At 37.7% G+C, this 20,426-nt stretch overlaps 1 protein-coding gene across 8 annotated transcripts in view; it reads right to left on the bottom strand.

The window, feature by feature from the left end:
- Positions 1-20,426, bottom strand: part of LOC109417689 (ankyrin-3) — a 591,898-nt gene that overhangs the window by 266,031 nt on the left and 305,441 nt on the right. For 6 of the 8 annotated variants that reach the window (XM_062850448.1, XM_062850447.1, XM_062850452.1 and 3 more), the window contains exon 8: positions 17,717-17,842. The exons of the other annotated variants lie outside the window; for them this stretch is intronic. In XM_062850448.1, the coding sequence (XP_062706432.1) occupies positions 17,717-17,842 (126 nt within the window). The remainder of the gene's footprint in view (positions 1-17,716; positions 17,843-20,426) is intronic. 8 annotated transcript variants of the gene reach the window in all.

Raw genomic sequence — 20,426 nt, 5'->3', positions numbered from 1 at the left:
AAGTGAACACTTCCTTTCGGCGCGGCACACGATTGATGAGCGAGAGTAAAACAGAAAAGTAAAAACTGCGAACAAACACACATAGAACATGTAGCTCAATATACAGAGAGAATGAAAATCAAATACTTAACTAGCATTCTACTTAGCAAACTAGAGACTTACTTTCCGATGATCGGGGTTGTTATTCCACACTGAATGGACGAAACTGTGTGCGCTCCTTTCGGGGCACACCGATCGCACCAGGGTTAGACACAGTTTAGCAATCAACAACTATACTCAATGAAGTTGCAATCCACACGCACAGAGAATGCACCACACACTACCTACTTACAACCCCAGAGAAACTACTAAATGAGGAAAGATTAATAGCTTTGATCGTCGTCGTCCCCCAGAAAAAGAAAATGCACTTTGCGCCAGTTTGGTCAGCAGAGTGCGAGAGACGTCTCCGTCGAAATACTACTACTGAGTACTGATGTGTCCGCCCGGTCGTCGTCGGTACTACGCTACTACGCTGGCGCTGCGTATCGGACTATAGCCAGACTCAGTGTTTTTGGAGATTCAGGTCCGCGACTGACTGGCGACTAGCGCGGCATCAGCGGCACTACAGCTGAGTGAGAACGAGAGATAGGGTAGAACGGTTCTGAACGAACTGATAGAATCGAATCAGTCATTACCATGCTTTGTATCTACACTGCAACACTGGCATATATAATATTGCCAATTATTGCAAAAATCTTTACATTTAAACGTTTTTAGCCTATGATGTTTAAACCAGAATCAATTTAATAAACGATCATGCGCTTCCATCGAGTTTGAACTTAGTCAATGGAGTCACATGGTTGTTCATTGTTGTTCCCAAAGGAGAACTTTGAATGACGAAGCGATGTATTCAGTTTGTGTTTCTGCTAAATTGATAGTTTTAATAATCTACCAAAAACGCAAAAAAAAACGAGCCACAGATAATATTTCAAATATGAACAAAAAATGAAGGCTGTCAATGCGAGAAGAAAACGTGCTTAACTTTCACGTATCCGACCCCTGACAACTCATTTTCAAAATGCTGGCATTTCATCAATTTCCAACCGATTTTTTTTTTGAGTCGCCCTCAATCGATCATAAATTGGTGCTACTTTATTATAATCAAGTGGCCATGCAATATCCGCAACCATTCCGGAGATATTCCGGATTGAGTCAGGAGGGTTGCCAAAATGGCTAAAAGTGATTATTTCGTGTGTTATTGTGTTTTAATCATCGATTTTCAGCGAAATTCTTGTTGCGAACAGTGAAACACAACTGCGATAACCAGATTTGAATAAGTTGACCCATCCGGATCCTCGTGCCAGGCTCCGCGGGGCCTCATTAGGGACACTTCTGGCTTTCAACCTAAACAAGCCATGCGACCTATCAATCTTAGTGATTTCGAATGAGTGCGTCAGATACGATCGACTGAAGTCTGTACCAACTAATATGGCCACCTCGGAACATCTAGCATAGGTTCCACGGATGCGTCATCGAGGACATTTCTGATTTGCAACCAAAACATGCCGTGCGACGTATCAATCTTTATGCTTTCAAGAGAATGGGGTAGATTTTTTTTTTTTTTTATCTGTATTAACGAGATTTTTAGCCCTAGGCTAGTTCATCTCGGGACCCACGCTTTACTTCCCTTCCGAAGGAAGAACTCACATTTTGCGAGTTTGTCGGGAGTGGGATTCGATCCCAGGTCCTCGGCGTGATAGTCAAGTGTTCTAACCATCACACCAGGTCCACTGAAGTATGTATCATCTGATGTGGCCGGATAGGAACACCTGGAACAGGTTCGGCGGGGGCCTCTCATACACAATAACACACGAAATAATCACTTTTAGTCATTTTGCAAAACAGACACCTCCCCCACCCCCTGGCCCCAGTACAATCCGGAATATCTCCGGAATGGTTCTGGATATTACATGGCCACTTGAGTATAATAAACTTGCACTAATTTATGATCGATTGAGGGCGACTTCAAAAAAATCGGATGAAAATTGACGAAATGGCAGCATTTTGAAAATGAGTTGTCGATGGTCGGGTACGTGAAGGTTAATGGACAATTAACTTTCAGAATTCAGAACAAGTCGATGCATTCTAGAGCACACTCCCCACTCAGCGAGCGAGAGAATACGTCGCGTCGCCCGCGGCTACCCGCCACAACGCGGAGGATGGCACGAAGATGAGCGCAAAATTGTCCTACAGACCGGCGCGACCGACATAACGTCGTGAATAGTTCACGCTCAGTCGGTGCGAAATCTCGTATAACTGACTAAGTGACTAAGCCGCAGTCTGTGCTGTCTGTGTTTTGGGGAGCGTAGACTAGTTACTATCTACAGCTGTACGAGCGTTTTGTTGTGGATGGCGAACTTAGTATTTGGCAGTGACTAACTGTGTAGTCACTATGCACTAGTTAACTACTACACGCAGGAAGGGAACATCCGCTTGCGCCGCCGAAGGGCTGCTAGACGGCAAGGCAATGCTGTCAAACTCGCACTGGGTCGGTCAGGGAGAAATGTAGATGGTAACTCAATAGCTAAGATGCTTAAACTCCTGTAAAAGATTATGTTGGCTAGTATTTTTCCAAACATTTTAAAATGATTGGAAAAAGAAGAATCATAGAAATGAATTGAATTTATGAGATAGCTCAACGAACACTCAAAACCAAAACTCAATGAAATAAATGTAACTATTGAGCATTTTCAGCTCAACGCACGAATCGTGTAGACGCGACCTTTTTCAGTCCAAATAAAATTTTGCGTGTATATGGGCTTCTATCTGAAAATGTTTTCTTGTTATTTTTTGCAATATTCTTCAAAAAAGAGGTATGTAAAAAACCTTATTTTTAAATTATAACTCGAAAACGGTTTGTTGGATTGAAATGATGTCTTCAAAGATGTTTGAGGATATTTGAAGCATTTTAAGAAAAAAAAATATACTAACTCTTAAAGTAATATTGATCGCGGATCTATGTTACATGTTATGTAATTTTCTTTGAACCTTACCCTTCGATATTTTTAATAATTTTTCTGTAGAAAGCTGACTTCCAGCCTCAAAATTTGCCAAGAAACGGAGAATAGTTAATTTAGCATTTAAATGCTTCTAAGCGTTCTTTTTTTAATTTGACGATTTGTAAAACAAACAGAAGGAAAAAAAATCTCATTATTTCTGCTTAAGATTTTTGATTATTTCCGTTTATTACTAAGCGAGTTTCTTTTGTTAGCCTTAACGGATTATGTTGATATTCTTGGTGATATTCTCATGAGATGCACAAACACATTTTCCTACATATTTTTGGAAATTACGTCGATATTCCTGATCACATCTTTACATTTCCCTCGGCAGATTCCCGGCTCAACTGCAGTTAGCCTAATGATTGAAGCTTTGAATCACCTTTCTGATGACTGATAGTCTTATTCCCGATCCTACAGAATATTTAATATGATACAAGTATTTTTTTAAAGAATTCTTCTAGGGATTCCTGGCAAAAAATTTAAACGGATTCCTTCAAAAAATGTCCTGAATGTCTTCAGAAATTCCTCCAGACTTTTCAGAAATTCATCTAGAGACATCATCTAGAAAACCTTCCATGTTTAACCCTTTAAAAGATTTTTTTCAATGTTGATCTAAATATCATTTTCGTCATATAAAATCGATTTAAACAAGTTTTGGAAAGCGATTCTTCATTATTCCCAATTTGATGAGTTTTGGTTTTTGAATTTTCTATTATTTATTTTTGAACATCCCTAAGCTTTTCTATTTTTCCAGGATACCGATTTTTTAAGATAAAAACATTTTGAGATTTTGAAACATTTTTAATTTTTTTTCATGGAAAATTTAATTTACCATGTCTTTTTACGAAAAACTACTACCTAAAAAAGTTCTTCTAGCTCTTATAGTAAATAACGTAACGAAGCAAATAATACCAACTTTGTTGATGTTTCGTGTGAAAGTTAAGAAATAGGACTCTGTAAACTAGATGATCACAATTTGAAGTTGCACAAAGTGGTCAAAAAATGTAGCATAGAAAAGAAAAAAAATCTCTCAAATAAGATATTTAGTTTCCACACATAATAACTGTATCAATAAGAAAAGATATTTCTCGATTGGTAAAAGTAATTTTTACTGGAATATTTGATCAAGAACCATCATTTCCGGCCTTCTAAATGCAAAAATTTTTGTTTCAAATTTTTCAACAACACCAGTAAGGACTGTTCATTAAAGAAAGTGGACAGCTGTTTACCAATAGTTTAGAGTTAAAACTAAACAAAAAATTGTGAATTTTTGCTCAGTGTGTAAAAAAAATGTTCACTTCGGCAACACACTCAAAGAAAACGGAAAAAGTAAGAAATTTCGAGTGATAGGTCGTATTAGCTTTGCGACTAGCAGATTAATTCTGCACAAATGGTGTTCCAAAAAGTTGTCGTTTCGAGAATTGGCTTACTAATACACTTCCGGGACCGCAATTTTTTAACGCTAAGCAGGGGACAGATGTGCCGGATGATGTAGGCTACATCAGAACTGAAAAATTTGGGAAAAAGTATTTGGTGTGGCAAGCCAATTGTTCATGTGACTTAAAGAGTTCTTCGTATTTCACAACGGGAACAATTAACGGTGAAAATAACAGAAAGGAATGCATCAAAAAACGACTTCTACCCATCTACCGAAAGCATACGGATCCTCTTTTGTTTTAGGCGGATCTGGCATCCGCTTATTACGCTTCTTCTACACTAGAGATGCTCAAGACGGAAAAAGGCGATTTTGTCGAAAAATGGCAAAATCCACAAAACTTCTCTGAACAGCGTTCTGTGGAAAGATACTGGACAATAATCAAGCGGCATCTTAAGAAAGATAGAAGAGAAGCAAGCTCTGTTGATTAATTCAAAAAATTTGGTCTGTGGCACAACGAAAAGCACAACGAAAAGTTACGGAGAAAGTTGTGCAGAATCTAATGAGAGGTACCAAGAGGAAAGTCCGAGCGTTCTTCCGAAAAGCGAAGTAAATGTTCACACTCACGTGAATTTGGCCACATGTATGTTGATTGTCATTTATAAAAAATAAACTTATGAATTTGTTCGAAAATACATATTTTCTATTGAAAAACAGGTGTCCACTTTCTTAAATGAACAGTCCTTAGCAACGAACGTTAAACAAACGAATGTCTGAGTTATTGCTTACTTCATTTGTTTTTATGGTACGACTAGCTTTGCCATCTTAAGGATCGAATGAGCAGAAAAAATAAATTAGTTTAAATGAAATGTGTTTATAAAAGCTAAGAAGCTGTGTGGTTGTTCTCATGTTCCGTGGAAAACCTCTAAAAAGAAAGTGGATCTTCGAAAAAATGTTGTGGAAATGCCTTTATCGATTTTCCTCAGGTTTTGAAGGAGGCATTCCTAAGACAACTTGTTGAGAAAGCGAGTATGATAAAAAGTTGGGTATTTTTTATTATTTAATCATTAAAAAACACCTTTGTGCAAATGCAAAATTGGAGAATGAAGTTAATTGTTAGAGAACTCGACTGCTCTTCAAAATAACAAGACAATTGAAGAGAATACAAAAATATGGCGTACAATATGCTATACTCTGAAAGAAGTTGGTATAAATCATCAGAACAGTTCATTTTATTTAATAAACAAAGTGTATTTATAATTTCTGAAAAAGTCTTTTTTGGGAATCTTCTTAAAAGGCTCCATTTATTCCTTATAAAGTCCATAAATATAAGCAGATGGTCATGGGTTCGATCTCAGCCCCGGCACTTTCGTCAGTTTCACTTTCCCCCTGAGAGCAGCTGACACTGATTCTCTTCTGAGCCCATGGCTCAAATGCACCCGGATACTTGGACATTGGCGAACGTCAACCCATAATGGACTTCCAATAGGACTGGAAACAGGAACAACCAACAGCCACACATCATCATCCTCGTGCTCATCATTCTATCATGATAGGGTACAAAGTGAAAGCAGCGCAACGGCAACCAGTTCGATATAGTACAATAAGTATAGAATACATGTAGGCGCTGTACAAAGTGTAAGTACAGCTTCTAATTGGAATCGCTTACGCAGTGCCCTAGTGGACAATAGAGCTGTAAATTAGGTTAAGTGATTGAAGAATTAAAAAAAAGTCCATAAATCACAGACACGAAAAAAAATGTTCTTCTTAAATGCCCTCTGCCCTATGGCACACTCTTTGTATAGGACTTCTAAAATTTATGTATTAATTGTCACACTTCGCTGAAGCCTCCGGACGGAATTTATAGAAGATCCCCCTCCAGAAATAACTCTAAGAATTTCTTCTATTGAAATAATCTGAGAATTCATTCACGGCTGGGCGCCAAGTGAAAAATAAAATAGAGCATTTGTAGAGTTCCATATTATTCTCGTAACAGGAATTCTTCCATAAGTTCTTTCATGATTTTTTGTGATTCCAGCAGATATGGCTCCGGAAATTTCTACAGAAATTCCTCCGGATATTACTGCATGTATTTCCTCATAAATTCCTACAGTATCTCTTCCGTTTCTAGAAACTTCAAAAGAAATTTCTCAAGTGATTTTTCAGCGAATCTTTGCAGAAGTTTAAGTAATTCCAGTAATTCTTTTAGGGATTCCTTTAAAAGTCCGTTCACGAATTCCTCTGAATCTTATATCAGAAAATCCTCCATGATTTTTTGTAAGAATTCCTTCTAAAACCTCTTCAGGAATTTCTACAGAAATATCTCCAGAGATTCCTTCAGTAATCTGAGATTTTTTTCAATAATGTAAGCAAGGGATTTCCTCAGAAACTTCTCTATACATATGTTTAAGAAATTTCAAATATTTTCCAGCGATTTCTTCGGAAATTCTTTCGAGGCTTCCTCTAGGAATGAGTTACTGAAGAAATTTCTGAGAGGCTTATTTTTGGAATTTCTTACGCGGTTCCTCCACAAATATATCTCCTGGAATCCTTTCAGAGATTCCCGCAGGAATAATTTCAGATATCCCTGCGGGAATTTTTACATAAGTATTTTATGAAATCACATAAAAATACTGGAGTAATTCTTCAAGGGTTATTTTAAGGAATTCTTTATTACACCAACAAAGCTAGCCGTGAAAATGTTTAACACTTCTCAGGTCATTTTGACAGACCACACACATGCACGAAAAAGACGGATAATATATTCTACTTTATCGATCTTGTTGCTGTCCTTTTCATGCTTATGTTACATCTGTCAAAATGACCTGAGAATTGTCAGTCGTTTTGAGGTTAGGTTCGTAGGTGTAATAAAGGATTGCAAACGGAATCTCTGGAGATACCTCTGGAGATTTCAAGAAGAAGTTGCAAAAATTCGGAATGATCTGCAGAAATTCCAAAAAGAACTTCTTGATATATTCCTGAAGAAACGCCAAAAAAAATCCTGAAGTAATTGCTGAAGGAATTCCGGAAAATTTCTGAAAAAAATCCTAAAATCGAGTAAAAACTGAAATGAGTGTATATTTTGAGTACCAGTGTACAATTTTCAATATTTGTGATCAATGCATTCAACCCGAAAATCAGAAGCAAAGTGAATCAGTTATGTTAGCCTTGGGTGATACTGAACGGAATAAATGAGTCTTTATCAGCTGTTTGCATTTTGTCCACCTATCAGGTCTCTCAAACATACACCACCAGTGCAGTGACGGAAGATGACGACGACACTAATTAGAAGGCAATTTACTCATCGTTCGTCGTCGGTCTTGCCCGCACTATACTAACATCCCATACAGGTGCACTTGAATTGAGCAAATTGTACTATCACGAATGATGACACATTCTAATTGAGCAGCGACTGCCGTTGCCAGTTTGAATGCTTTTTGTGTTCAAATTCCATAACATTATGACATACTGTATGCAGGTACAGGCAGTTACTAGATGGTTCTATTTTCTATTGGATCTATATGTAATCGTCTTCGCCAATTGTCACACTGATATAACAAGTGCATATTCGTAATTCAGCCATACAAGTCACAACCAACATGTATGTTCTCGCTAATTTGTTGGCGATTTTATATCCTCCAAGTTCTTCTTCTACTAGAAAAAACATGTCTAATTAGTGGGGGTGTACTGTAGTGACATAGCAAATGCGAAAATTGTACATGCGCTCGCCACTTCCACGCTGTGGGTTCAGAACCTCCTGGTAAAGAATCTTCATGTAGACATGACGGCATGCTACATTCAGAGGAAACCGTTTTTGTCGTATTTAGACATTTTCATTGCAAATTTCAAACGCTGTCAGATCTTCTAGTTCAGCCAGATTTGTTAATGAGTTTTGTCACCGTACAGCAGGCCGATGTTCTTGTACCTACATTATCCAAAATACTGCACACGCCGATAGAATGGATGCAACGACTGTGAGTGCTGCTCAGGCCAGCCAATTCGATGATGCCGCAGGAATTTGAAAGATAATTTGAAAAATGCATTTCCTCCGCCTGCAAGGGAGCTATAAATAAAGTGCCATTTCGGCTGCCGGCGGCCGTAGAATTGGCCGTCGTGTTGTGTTTGGCCGTAGATGTCGTTGGACGCATTACTACGGCATTCGTTCGGCGACTCTGAATTGACGAGTGTAAAAGTGTAGTTTTCGTTGTCGAATTCATTTCTTGGATATAAATGGTGCAAAATAAATCAGTGCAACGATTACTATATTAATAATACATTGATAGTTGACCGACAGCCCAACTGCGGCGTTTGCACATTTATTGACGTTTGCACACTACCGCCACCTAGTTCATGGTTGGACAAACTGAGCCGTTTTAGCATTGGTCATTATTATTTCCGTGACTGAGTTATAAATCATAAAATATTCAAAGTCTTGTATGTGTTTGTAATTTAGTCACAGACAAACAGACATATTACTTAAAGAAATTTGTTTCAAAAACATCGTTTGGCATCTCACTAGCACCCTCTATAAAGCTCAATCCGAAGCATTCATTTGCAGGTGTTGTTTCCCTTGGCTCGATGTAACAAATTAGCAGGTGACGACTCCCCCGTGGCGTCATCCATTCATAAAACATGAATGAAGGTTCATGATTAAGTCATTTTATGTAAAAATTGATCGGCACGAACACGACATTTCTCTGCAAAATTGAGGCACACCAGCGCCACCATGACACATGCGAGCACAGTCCGAACCACACTATATTTTTGAAATGACCGTTAAATCGTGCGATGATTCCGATTTGAGTAGTATGTCTGTTTGTCTGTGATTTAGTCACTCTTAAGTTTCTTACAAAATACTTACTTTACCTTGCATAACCATGAAGTACAAAACAACGTTTGAAGCCTTTATTTATAACAAGTATGTAAGAAGTGTTGAATTTGAACATGAAATGGCATTCAAAAATTCAATTATCAAAATAATCTTTTGGAAGGACATACTTAGTATTTTGGCCACTTTCTACATGGAATTGGGCAACTGTGATCTAGTAAAGCTACCGCTAAAATGATCACTGGGGGTTTTCGGAAAACAAAACAAACAAACTGCTTTTCGTGAACGAAAATCGCCTCTTTGATGTTGTTCAGATGCACGCTGAGCAAAACAGTAAGGATCCAAGACTGGGTAGCGGCGCGGGATCAACCAAAACAGACAACGCTCACGGTAGCAATGTGTGGACTTTGAACCACCTCGCGATATGGATCTCCCCTGAATAATGTATACACCGTTCGTTTATCTCGTCATGAAACTGTGGGGCGGTATGCCGACTACTACATATATGTTTGAGGGAATTCCTCCGACAAATGTTGTTGAGTCTTAGCAGTAAGAATTGTCTTTCGCAAGTACCTCAACAGATGGAGTTCCTTCAAGCATTTAACAACATGTGTTCAACTGAAAAAATCAGACGAGTACGTGCCGAAAGTCGCGAAAGTCAACTCAGTAACATGTAGTCACTCATTCTCTGTTGGTCGTCTGCCACTGGCCCAGCACGAGTGCATGTTGGATTTTAAACTCCCCCGCATTCAACCGGCATTACACCGGCCACGGCAGGTTGCATGGTGTCAGCGAAATTGAACGACGAAGCGCGAGCATGATTGACAGAAAGTAGCCTGGCTCGCTGCGCTTCGGCCGGTGAAGATAATCTGCCGGCAGGAAGTAAGCGGAATCAGAAACACGTGACGAAAACGTTGCGCGTAGCTATCGTACTAGTCGTCTTGCGCTTATGTCTGTAATCTAGAGTAAATTCGTTGCACACTGTGCAAGGTAATGTATGCTAAGCTAATGCTCAGCTATAATACATATTGGAATTGTATTTATTCATCCATTTCAGAGAGCGCTTTATTTTTATCGCAAAATAAGTTATGTTTGATAAATAAACAACCAGAACGCTGGGGAATCTTTGAATATTTATTTTTTTTTGTTTGAAACGAGAATGACTGTTATCTCGATATACAAAAAACTGATGGCACAGACAAACAGACGTAACACTGGCAAAATTTCTATCGACCACACCACGCTTTTAACATAGTTGTGCACGGCATAAAGATCACAAGGCAGGCTAGTAACCTGTGTAAACATATATTTTGGATGTAAGCATGTGACGTCGTTCTTATCATCTTTTATGTACGTTGATCAAATTGGTGTGGAGTACTAGATCGCATATGAACGATTTGAATTACGTCATCAAAAAACTGTCGGATTTCGGGAATATATCACCTTTTGTACACCGTGATAGTTGTGGTTGTGTCGTAAGTCCTTCACAACCAGAGGCGCTAGCATCGATTTTCTTTGCGCCTGACGTTTCACTTTAGCACCTTCTGATGATGTTGTTACGCAACGCAATGTTTCGTGAAATATGCCCATCAGGTGATGGTAGTGTGAACTACCGTGTTGATACGGCGGTTAATATGGTATTTTTTCGAAGTTTTTGACGTTTCGTGCCCTTGTTGTTTACGATTCGGACTTACACGTCAGCTTTCGAACTTAGAAGAATTTTGCCAGCTTTGATTTAATTTAATATATGGAGTGCACGTGCGTGGGAAAATGTGCTGATTTATGACTTGATGACGGCATGGTGGCATCCCTCCAGGAGTTCTTTTGGGATTCCTCGGGAATCCCAGGAATCTTCGCGATTTCTTCACAAATTTGTTCCAACACTCCTCCAGGAGTTTCTTGTAGGATTCCCAGGGAGTTCTTGATGACTTAATTCTGGGGGTTTTATTTAGGAACCCATCAAAAGTTTCATCTGGAGTTCTTCCAGGACTTTCTTCTGAGATTCCCGAAGGATTCTTCCTGGGATTCCTTCTAGAGCTCTTGCCAGGGTTCATCCAGGAAGTACTCCCGGGATTCTTCCAGAGATTCTGTCCTGGTTTGCTTGAGAAATACTTTCAAAGATTGTTTCGGTTGTAGGAGGTGCTGGCGAAAGGATTTCAAGAGTTCCTGATTTTTTTTTAAATTCCTTCCGAAATTTCTTTAGAAATTTATTCCGAGATCTCTCTAGGATTACTCCTTTCAAGATTACCCCAGCAAACATCTAAGATTTCATTCTGCGATTCCTCAGGAAACTACACTGTGATTCTTTTTGGGTTCCTTCTGAAGTTGCCTCTGAGATCCTTCCAGGAGTTTCTTCTAAGATTCCTAACCGGTTCCATCTCAGGAACTCCTTCCAGGATTTCTCCTGAAATTCCTTCTGGAACTTCAAGGGATTTCTCATGGAGTTCCGGAAATCTTCCATGAATTCCATCCGAGATTCTCCTAATAGCTTCTGATAAAAACCAGAAGGAACATGCTAGAGTACTTCTCCAAGGAAATGCTGTAGTAACTTCATTAGGAAATCCATAAACAAAAACTGCAGGAGAAATTTCGCAAAATAATCCCTCAAAAACTTCAGGACGATTTCTATTGAAAATATCTGGAAGAATTCCAGATTTAACTTCCAGAGGATTTCCAGAAGGATCTGTAGGAATTCCAAACGAAGCTCTTGAAGGAATCCAGAAAAGAGTTCCTAGATGAATCCTGGATAAAGTTCCTGAAGCAGTTTCTGAATGAATAGGAAGCAATCAGTGAAGTACTAGATTGAAAGTAGTGAGCTGGATTTTTGTATGGTGAGATAATCAATTCTCCGTTTCTGCAATGAAATGGTGCAAACAGCGTGGGTTATATGATTTCTTGCCTAATTTGATGCTGTTTGAGCAAAAGTTTGGTTAACTGTGTTGTTGTATTATTTATTTCTTACAACTTCAACAACACAGTTAACCAAACTTTTGCTCAAACAGCATCAAATTAGGCAAGAAATTATATAACCCACGCTGTTTGCACCATTTCATTGCAGAAACGGAGAATTGATTATCTCACCATACAAAAATCCAGCTCACTACTTTCAATCTAGTACTTCACTGATTGCTTCCTATTTCAGAAGAATTTCCGGAATGAGTTCCAAGAGGAATCCCAGAAACAGTTCCAAACGGAATCCCGGAAGAAGTTCTCGAAGAAATCCACGAGGGAGTTCCTGAAGAAATCCCAGAAGCAATTCCTGGCAGAAGCCCAGGATAAAAAAACCCTGGATGAAACCCTGATGGAGCTCCCGAAAGAAGAATCTTGGAAGTCTTGGAGAAATCCCGGAAGATGTTCTTGGAGAAATCTCAAAAGAAACTCCCGGTGGAAATACCGTAGAAATCTAGAATGAATTCTTGAAGCAATCCCAGAAGTTGTTCTTGAAAGAATCTCGGAGGGAGGTCCTGGAAAAAATCCCGAAGAAGTATTTGGAGGGATACTGAAAAAAGTTCTTGTAGAATTTCTGCAGGGGTCTCCAGTTAGCCTAGTTGTTAAGACTATGGATCACCAATCCGGAGATGGCGAGTTCGATTCCCGTTCCAGTCGGGAAACTTTTCTCGACACTCTGGGAATAGTGTATCATTGTACTTGCCACACAATGTACAAATTCATGCAATTGCAGGCAAGAAAGCCCTTCAAATAATAACCGTGGAAGTGGTCAAAGAACACTAAGAAGAAGAAGAATAAAAAAAATCAAGAAAAATGTGCATGCTCCAAGTTGTATGTACAAAGCTGCATCTATCTACAATTTTCTAGCATTTATTGTGCAGAACTAGATGGGCATATTATGTATGTGCCAACATTGATTCTTTAGTCGATTCCGATAGAAACCCTTTGGGCAACATTGATGGAATTTCTGGGAAAATTCTTGATACAGTTTTTAGAAAAAAGTTTTGACGGATGTTCAGGTTTATAAAGGTTGATAATTTTGGCATTTTTTTTGAGGCATTTAAGAAGACACACACAGAAGCTTATTAAACAAGATTCTTAATAGTTTTCTATGAACATAATTGCGGGTATTTCCTTCGTACTTGTAGACCGATTAAAGGCAAAACTGGACGTAGTATTTCCTCATTTTTTTATTTTTGATTTTTTTTTTTAATAAATAATGAAGAAATATTTACAAACATACCTTGATCCAGTATCTTCTGTTTTTTTTTTTCGTGGTGGAAAATATTTTCCATTTTAGCAGAACCAGGAAAAAAGATCAGGAGCGAGATACCTTGATCCGTACTCTACAGGGTGCGGCAGGAAAAAATGCGAAAAGTTCAAGGCACTATTACACGCTAAATATGGGATATGTATGACTATTTTTTCATGACAGTGTATCAGTCAATGTCTATATTCTAGCACTGAAAAATAAAAATGAACATATTTGATGTTTAACATGTGATAATGTAGGCCTAATTAGCGGATATCAATAAACTGCGCGCCCAATGGTCATTAAACAAAATGACTATAACAGTAACAAAATTAGCTCAAATTCGATGAACAACCAGACCACACTGATCCAGAGCCATGTAGTTTCACATACCAGATGAAATAAGTACATATATTTGATGATATTGTAGAGAAAATCAAAAATTTTGTTTTATCAGATGCGAAATTTAGCGATCTGTGCGATTTTCTGCGGTTTGAAAATTCTGGTTGTCTTCATCTTCAGGCGCCGCCCTGTAAAGGTTAGTGACCAAAATGGGAAATTTTTTAATTAACTTTTCAGAAAACTAGCCCATTATAGATCATGGAACGTTGAAACATAGATTGGTTAATGACAAATGGACGAAAATGAGGTTTGAAGTTGAAAAACACTTTCGCATTTTTTCCTGCCGCATACTGTACATGAGTACGAAAACCGATTTTGAACGAAGCAATCTTCGTTATTTAATGAAAAATCAAAAACCAAAAAATGAGGAAATACGTTCAGTTTTGCCTTAAAAAGATCATTTTTTGGTGATATTTTCTAAAATTGCTACTGAAAAAAAAAAAAAAATATTACAATGTTTAACTTTTGTGGCAGTGCACCAAATGCGGAATTTCTTATGAAACTCTTGGAAAACTTGTTGGAAAACATGGATAGACAAAGGCTGTGAAAAAATTTGAGTAAGAATTTCTCAAATATGATTTCAAGAATCCTTTCAAAATTTAGAACAAAAATGAATCAGTGGAAACAAATAACAGATAGTTATTGAGCAATTTTGATGGAATTGCTGATATATTTCTCCACGTCCACCCCCTTGGAAAACTTCTAAAAAATTACAAGAAGAAAACAACGGTTATCTTGAAAATCCAATGAAATTGAAATAAAATTCCTAATTTATTTAAAATGTCTCATATTTGATGAATTTTTGGTGAAATTTTCATAACAGTTCCAGACATTCTGGGAGAAAATGTTATTTTTATTCTGTGACTTATAATAGTGGCCAAGTCACTAAATAGCGACTCGCTATTAGGCCTGCACTCTCACCGACGCGTAGAAAATTTCCGCACTTTGTTCGAGCTCGTGTGCAGAGATGGGGTTGAAGAACACTAGTCATCTCCTTTTTTGCTTGCGTTCTTATAAGCTAATGAAAGAGAAGACTAGTATCCTTTAACCCCAGCCGCAGGTACATCAGTTCGAGCTGTTTCACATTGGTCGGGCTCCATACAAAGGGACTGCCAAAACTCCCAAAAAACGAATTTGATATTTTAAAACTTTATTTCACCTTATATCAAAGTTATTGTATTGCAGTTTTATGATTCTTAATTAACCCTAAAAGGGATACCTTCATGGCCTCAGTTTCGTCACCTCGCTGAGTGTGTTCCATCAAAGACGAGCTCTGAAAGGCGCCTGGGGTCCAATGGACCCCAGGTATCCCTTTTAGGGTTAAAAGCATACCAGCATTTGCATTCCAATGACATTTTCACTGCCAAAGTGGCATAAGTCATAAAATTGGAAAGTGAACCGTTCGAAAAAAGTAAAATATTAAAATTTTGAGAATGGAATATATGTTTTATGTTATCCAGCATATGAAAGCTTGTTGTTGGACAGTTTGAATGCACGTATGGTGCAAAATTAGTATGCCACAAAACTTTTCATATATTGTACCTTAGGAATTTTAATAACTTTTAAGTTAAAAACGGTTCGTGTCGTCACGTGTCGCCGCGATTTCGAATAGTACATCTTAAACATCATGCTTAGGGCTGCATAAAAAAGTTTGAAAATTTTGCAGAAAATTGCAGTTTTTCAAATTAGAGCTATTTAAAAGACATGTTTTTTTCATATATTTTACATTATTTTTCCATTCTTGGCTGAAATAAAATTTACCATCCCACATTTTTTACACGTTTTGAACAAACTTGATTGGATTTGATCAAAAGTTAATCATTTAATTGAATTCAAATTGATTTTCTAACAAAAAAAAAACGCATAAAATGTGGGGTTTGCTGATTTATACCGCAGGTTTATACCGTTTTTAAAATTATTGAAGTTACTTAATGTTTGAATACCTCTTTTGAAACACTAAAAATATTATATAACATATCTAGACAACCTATAACTTCGACTAAACACATAAAAGGACATACGTGATGACATAAAAAGAGTTTTGGCCGAACTTTATCTTTTTCCGACCATTGTGTGTTTGAGAGAACGGGATACTGGGACTGACAGGTGGTGCGAGCGACGGACAAGACAAAAACAGAAAAAACAGAATGTGATGATTGCTTGTTTCGCTTTCTCGCTATGTTTTAAAAATTCGAATGAATGTTAACAACGACATCACAGGCATATGCTTAACACTGAAAATCCATATTTTTTTCAAATTCTTAAAAAAGCTGAAAAAATGGCCTTTAGGTGAAAATAGTGACTTTAGTGACCAACCCAAAAAAATACTCGCTACCAGCCCTGCATTGGGGTCACTTTCGACCCAATCGTACACCACGTCAGCGAATTGCTGCCAACGTGATGCAAAAGGAAGGTTAATGTAAATGGAATGTGTTAATAACTCCTCACATACTTGTGAAAATCCTCGATGATTCCTTAAGGCTTTTTACGGCATCATCACCATCGTCAGCCATGTTGGATATGTGGCTCAAAATTTTAAAGTAATAATTCTCTGCCATTGAAAAGAATATTCGTATGAAAAAGTATCATCGTATATGCTCACTTACAGTGATTACGATGATACTTTTTCTGCTGCGTTGCTGCAGAATTGACATTTTTTTATCATTGAAAAGCAAAAAGTCAATGATTCGTTTGAAAGCTCAGTGATGCATCATGACACCTTAAACCTTGCTTCAAGGAAGCTATCATCGTACATGCCACACGATATACACATTCAAAATGGGCATAGCCAGAAGAAGTTCTCAGTCAAATACTGTGGAAATGTTCATAGAACACTAACCTGATAGGCCGGTTTTGTCTCAGTGGGGATGTTACCCCAAGAAGAAGAAAACGAAAGGCGAAGAAATCCCAGGATGAATCCTTGGAAGAATTATTATAGGAATCCCCCAGGAAGTACGTGGAGGGTTCCTCGGTACAACTGCCACAAGAATAACTGTCGGAATTCCTGCAAATACACCTGGCCAAATCTCTTGAAGAACCCTCTGAAAAGTATTTGGAAAACATCTGAGGAAAATCTATGAAGTTCGGACTTTTCATACAGAAGTTCTAGAGAAATTTCTAGTCGAATGACTTAAAGAATTCCAAGCATCATACCAGGTAGAATTTCTTACCGAAGTTTTAGAGTGCTTTTGTTCGAATTCCTAAAAAAAAGTCTCTTATTATTACCAAATTTAATACATACTTAGCAGCGAATAATTAAATTCCCTGAATTAAAAAGAGAAAAAAATGTTAACTGTTTTAAGTGATACTGTAGCTAACAAGATGCAGCCATCCCTATGATGGTAACTGGTACACTTAGCCTATTTAACTTTTATCCAACACACATTGATTTTAGCACAATCATTGAAACCTGCATAAATAACAACCACAGTCCACTATAGGAAATTGTAAGCAAAGCTCAACTTGTGCAAAACATAAGACGAAATGTGCGAGATTTAAGAACAATGTGCGGATGAAAGTTCAAATTCTAATCCGAACGCATACATAAATATTGAAGAAAAAATATGTACAATGACAGCAATGAACCGTGTAAGTGAAAAACCATGAAAAAAGTGAAATTTAGTCACGAAATTTCATTTCGGTGCACAATCAAGAGCCAATCCGCCAAAGAAATCCAATCCGAATGAAGATCGTATGAGAAGAATGAGCAAAACTTATGCAGTGAACCAAAAACACGAGAGACGAGAGCAAACCGGAAAGAACGATATGTATTATGCGTGTACTATGTGGGTGAGCACTGTTCTGGCGGGCGAGACGATCGATCATCGCCGACCTACGGATGATGATCTACCCCCAGAACGATCACTTACGTGTGTAACGCATCTGCGACTGATAGTACTTGATAACACCACTACTGCTGCACGACTGCTGCGCTTGGCTCAGGAGGTTCGTTTCGGTGGTCGTCATCGTCGGGAGGTTGGTGTCGTCTGTTCCGCCTGTTGTCGTGGGTGGGTTGGTGGGTAGGTGCGTGTGGTATGATGGTTGTTTGTGGTCATAGAGATACAGGTAAGAATTGTACGCGTCCGGAGAGTCGTTGTAGGGGGAGGGAAGGTTGTTCCCAGTCCCAGTTTGTGTGTGCGGTGTGCGATGCGGTTTTCGGTTTCGGAGTTGCAATCGTACACCGGTTGCAGTGATCACGTTACAAGCGGTGCAGTAAAAGTTACGACGGAGGGGCCACGCGCGTAGAACCCCCGGAAGGTTGTTCCAAGTCCGAAAATTCCGAGACAATTGATTGTTTTACGATTTGTTTGTGGATATTTACAACACCCCGCTCGCGTTCGAGGTAGCCATAAAAGCGTGTGTGATAACCGAGGTTAGGCAGCAAGTAACATCACATCAGACAGCGGAAAGCAGGAAGAGACATTTTAGGGAAGAGAAAAGACACGTACACGTGGGTGAGACGAGGGGCAGGAGAGAGAAAGAAAGAGAACGTGTGTTAATTGCGGTATGTCATGGGTGAGGAGGGTTTTCGGAGAACAACGTTGATTCAATTAAGTCATACTACATTATCTGCCGGTATGATTTACTACGCACACACTCTATTAGTGTTGTGGTTTGTTACGGAGTTGCTGCTATGTATTAAGTATGCTTGGTGCGATGCAGCTGGTACTACTTGTTGCTTTGGTGTTGATGGTGGAGTATCGTTAATGGTTTTTTTTTGTACGCCTACGATCACCCCATTATTAGGGACAGATTTATGACTTTAAAATCAGGAAGTAGTGGCAGTTTTGGAAACAAGTTGCATCTAATAGAACGCTTAGTTATCCAGCTAACATGAAGTCGTATATGATGTTCAGTTTGATGCCAAATTGGAGGTACGCATAAAATGTTCGCTGCAAAATGTACGTTCACCGCCTCCATTGTGTCTACCATCATACACGATCGTGTGTTGGCTGTATACCTATATATCCAAAGGCATACAATTTACCAAATCTCAAATAGGTTATTTTAAATAATAATGGACCCCTTGCTCTTAGTAACTGAAATTTACTCTGATTGTAAAAACATTATGATAGGTATCCAAATTGAATTGTCTTTACTAATGATTGTTCAACAAGTTCTATATCTTTTCTACATATCGCAAACAAAACCGAGAAATATAGACTGTTTCAGAAATTATAAATACACTAACGATTAACTGCCATTTCAACTTGAGCACAATATCCAAAAAAGTTTCTTTTAGTTCTTATAGTATACATGCTAACGAATCAAATAATACCAATTTTGTTGATGTGTCTGGTAATAGTTAAAAAATGACTAAAATATTAACGCGCACTGAAACGGCAAAAATTAGCAAAAGCCAATATTTCACAGAAATAATATTTAAAACTATCAAAGTCTTTGATAACAGAGAGATGTTCCTTCTTTTTATCATCAGCACAAAAAACTATTGAAAAATATCCATAGGATTGCCAGTTATTCAACAAAAGCCGAAATTTTTATTGCTTCACCCATACAAAGTGTTAGGCGATTTTGATCAAGTTTATTGCTAATTTCTAATTTTTAATTGAGCGATAATATAGCTGCCTTAAAAAATAGGGCAATGTAAACTAGATGATTAAAATTTGAAATTGCACAAAGTGGTCAAAAAATGTAGCATAGTATAAAAGAGAAACATTTCATAGATAAAATATTTAATTTCCAAACACAATAAAAATTGCTGTATCGATTGGTAAGAGTAATTTTTACTGGAATATTTGATCAAGAACCACCATTACGGGCCTTCTCAATACAAATTTTTTGTTTCAGATTTCTCAACAACACCAGTAACAACAAACGTTAAGCAAACGAATATCTTAATTACTGCTTACTGCATTAGTTTTTATGGTATGACAAGCTTTGCCATCTGAAGGATTGATGAGCTGAAAAAATAAGTTTCTTTAGATTAAATGCGTTCAGAAAAGCTAAGAAACTGTGTGGTAGTTCTTATGTTCCGTAGAAAACCTATAAAAATAAGAAACTTGATCTCCGAAAAAATGTTGTGGAAATGCCTTTATCGATTTTTTTTCCAAATTTTGATCAAGGCATTCCTTAGACAACTTGGTGAGAAAGCGAATTTGATAAACATTTAGATAATTTCTCGTATTTAATGAAAATAATGTTGAAATCATTAAAAAACACCTTTGTGCAAATGCAAATTTGAAAAATTAAGTTATTTGTTAGAGAACTCAACTGTTCTTTAAAATATCAAGACAATTGAAAGGAAATATAAAAATATGGAGTACAAGTTGCTATACTCTGAAAGAAGTTGGTAAAAATCATTAGAACAGTTCATTAAATTTAATCAATTATAAGTGTAATTATAATTTCTGAAACAGTCTATATTATCTTAAATTTGTCATAAAATAGTAATTTGAAATATCGATCAAATTATCCTAGCCACCTAGCGGCAAAAAACAAAAACTTTAGATTTATGCATATATTTGGCCGAGTTTTCCCATACAATTTTCACGTTCGTTGAGGGACCCCCCATGACTTAATCGAATTCGCTCGAATTTTGAACGTAGCTTCTGGGAGTCC

Source organism: Aedes albopictus, chromosome 2 (assembly GCF_035046485.1).
Source record: "Aedes albopictus strain Foshan chromosome 2, AalbF5, whole genome shotgun sequence".
Lineage (NCBI taxonomy): Eukaryota > Metazoa > Arthropoda > Insecta > Diptera > Culicidae > Aedes > Aedes albopictus.
This window is presented reverse-complemented; position numbering and strand designations above follow the sequence as displayed.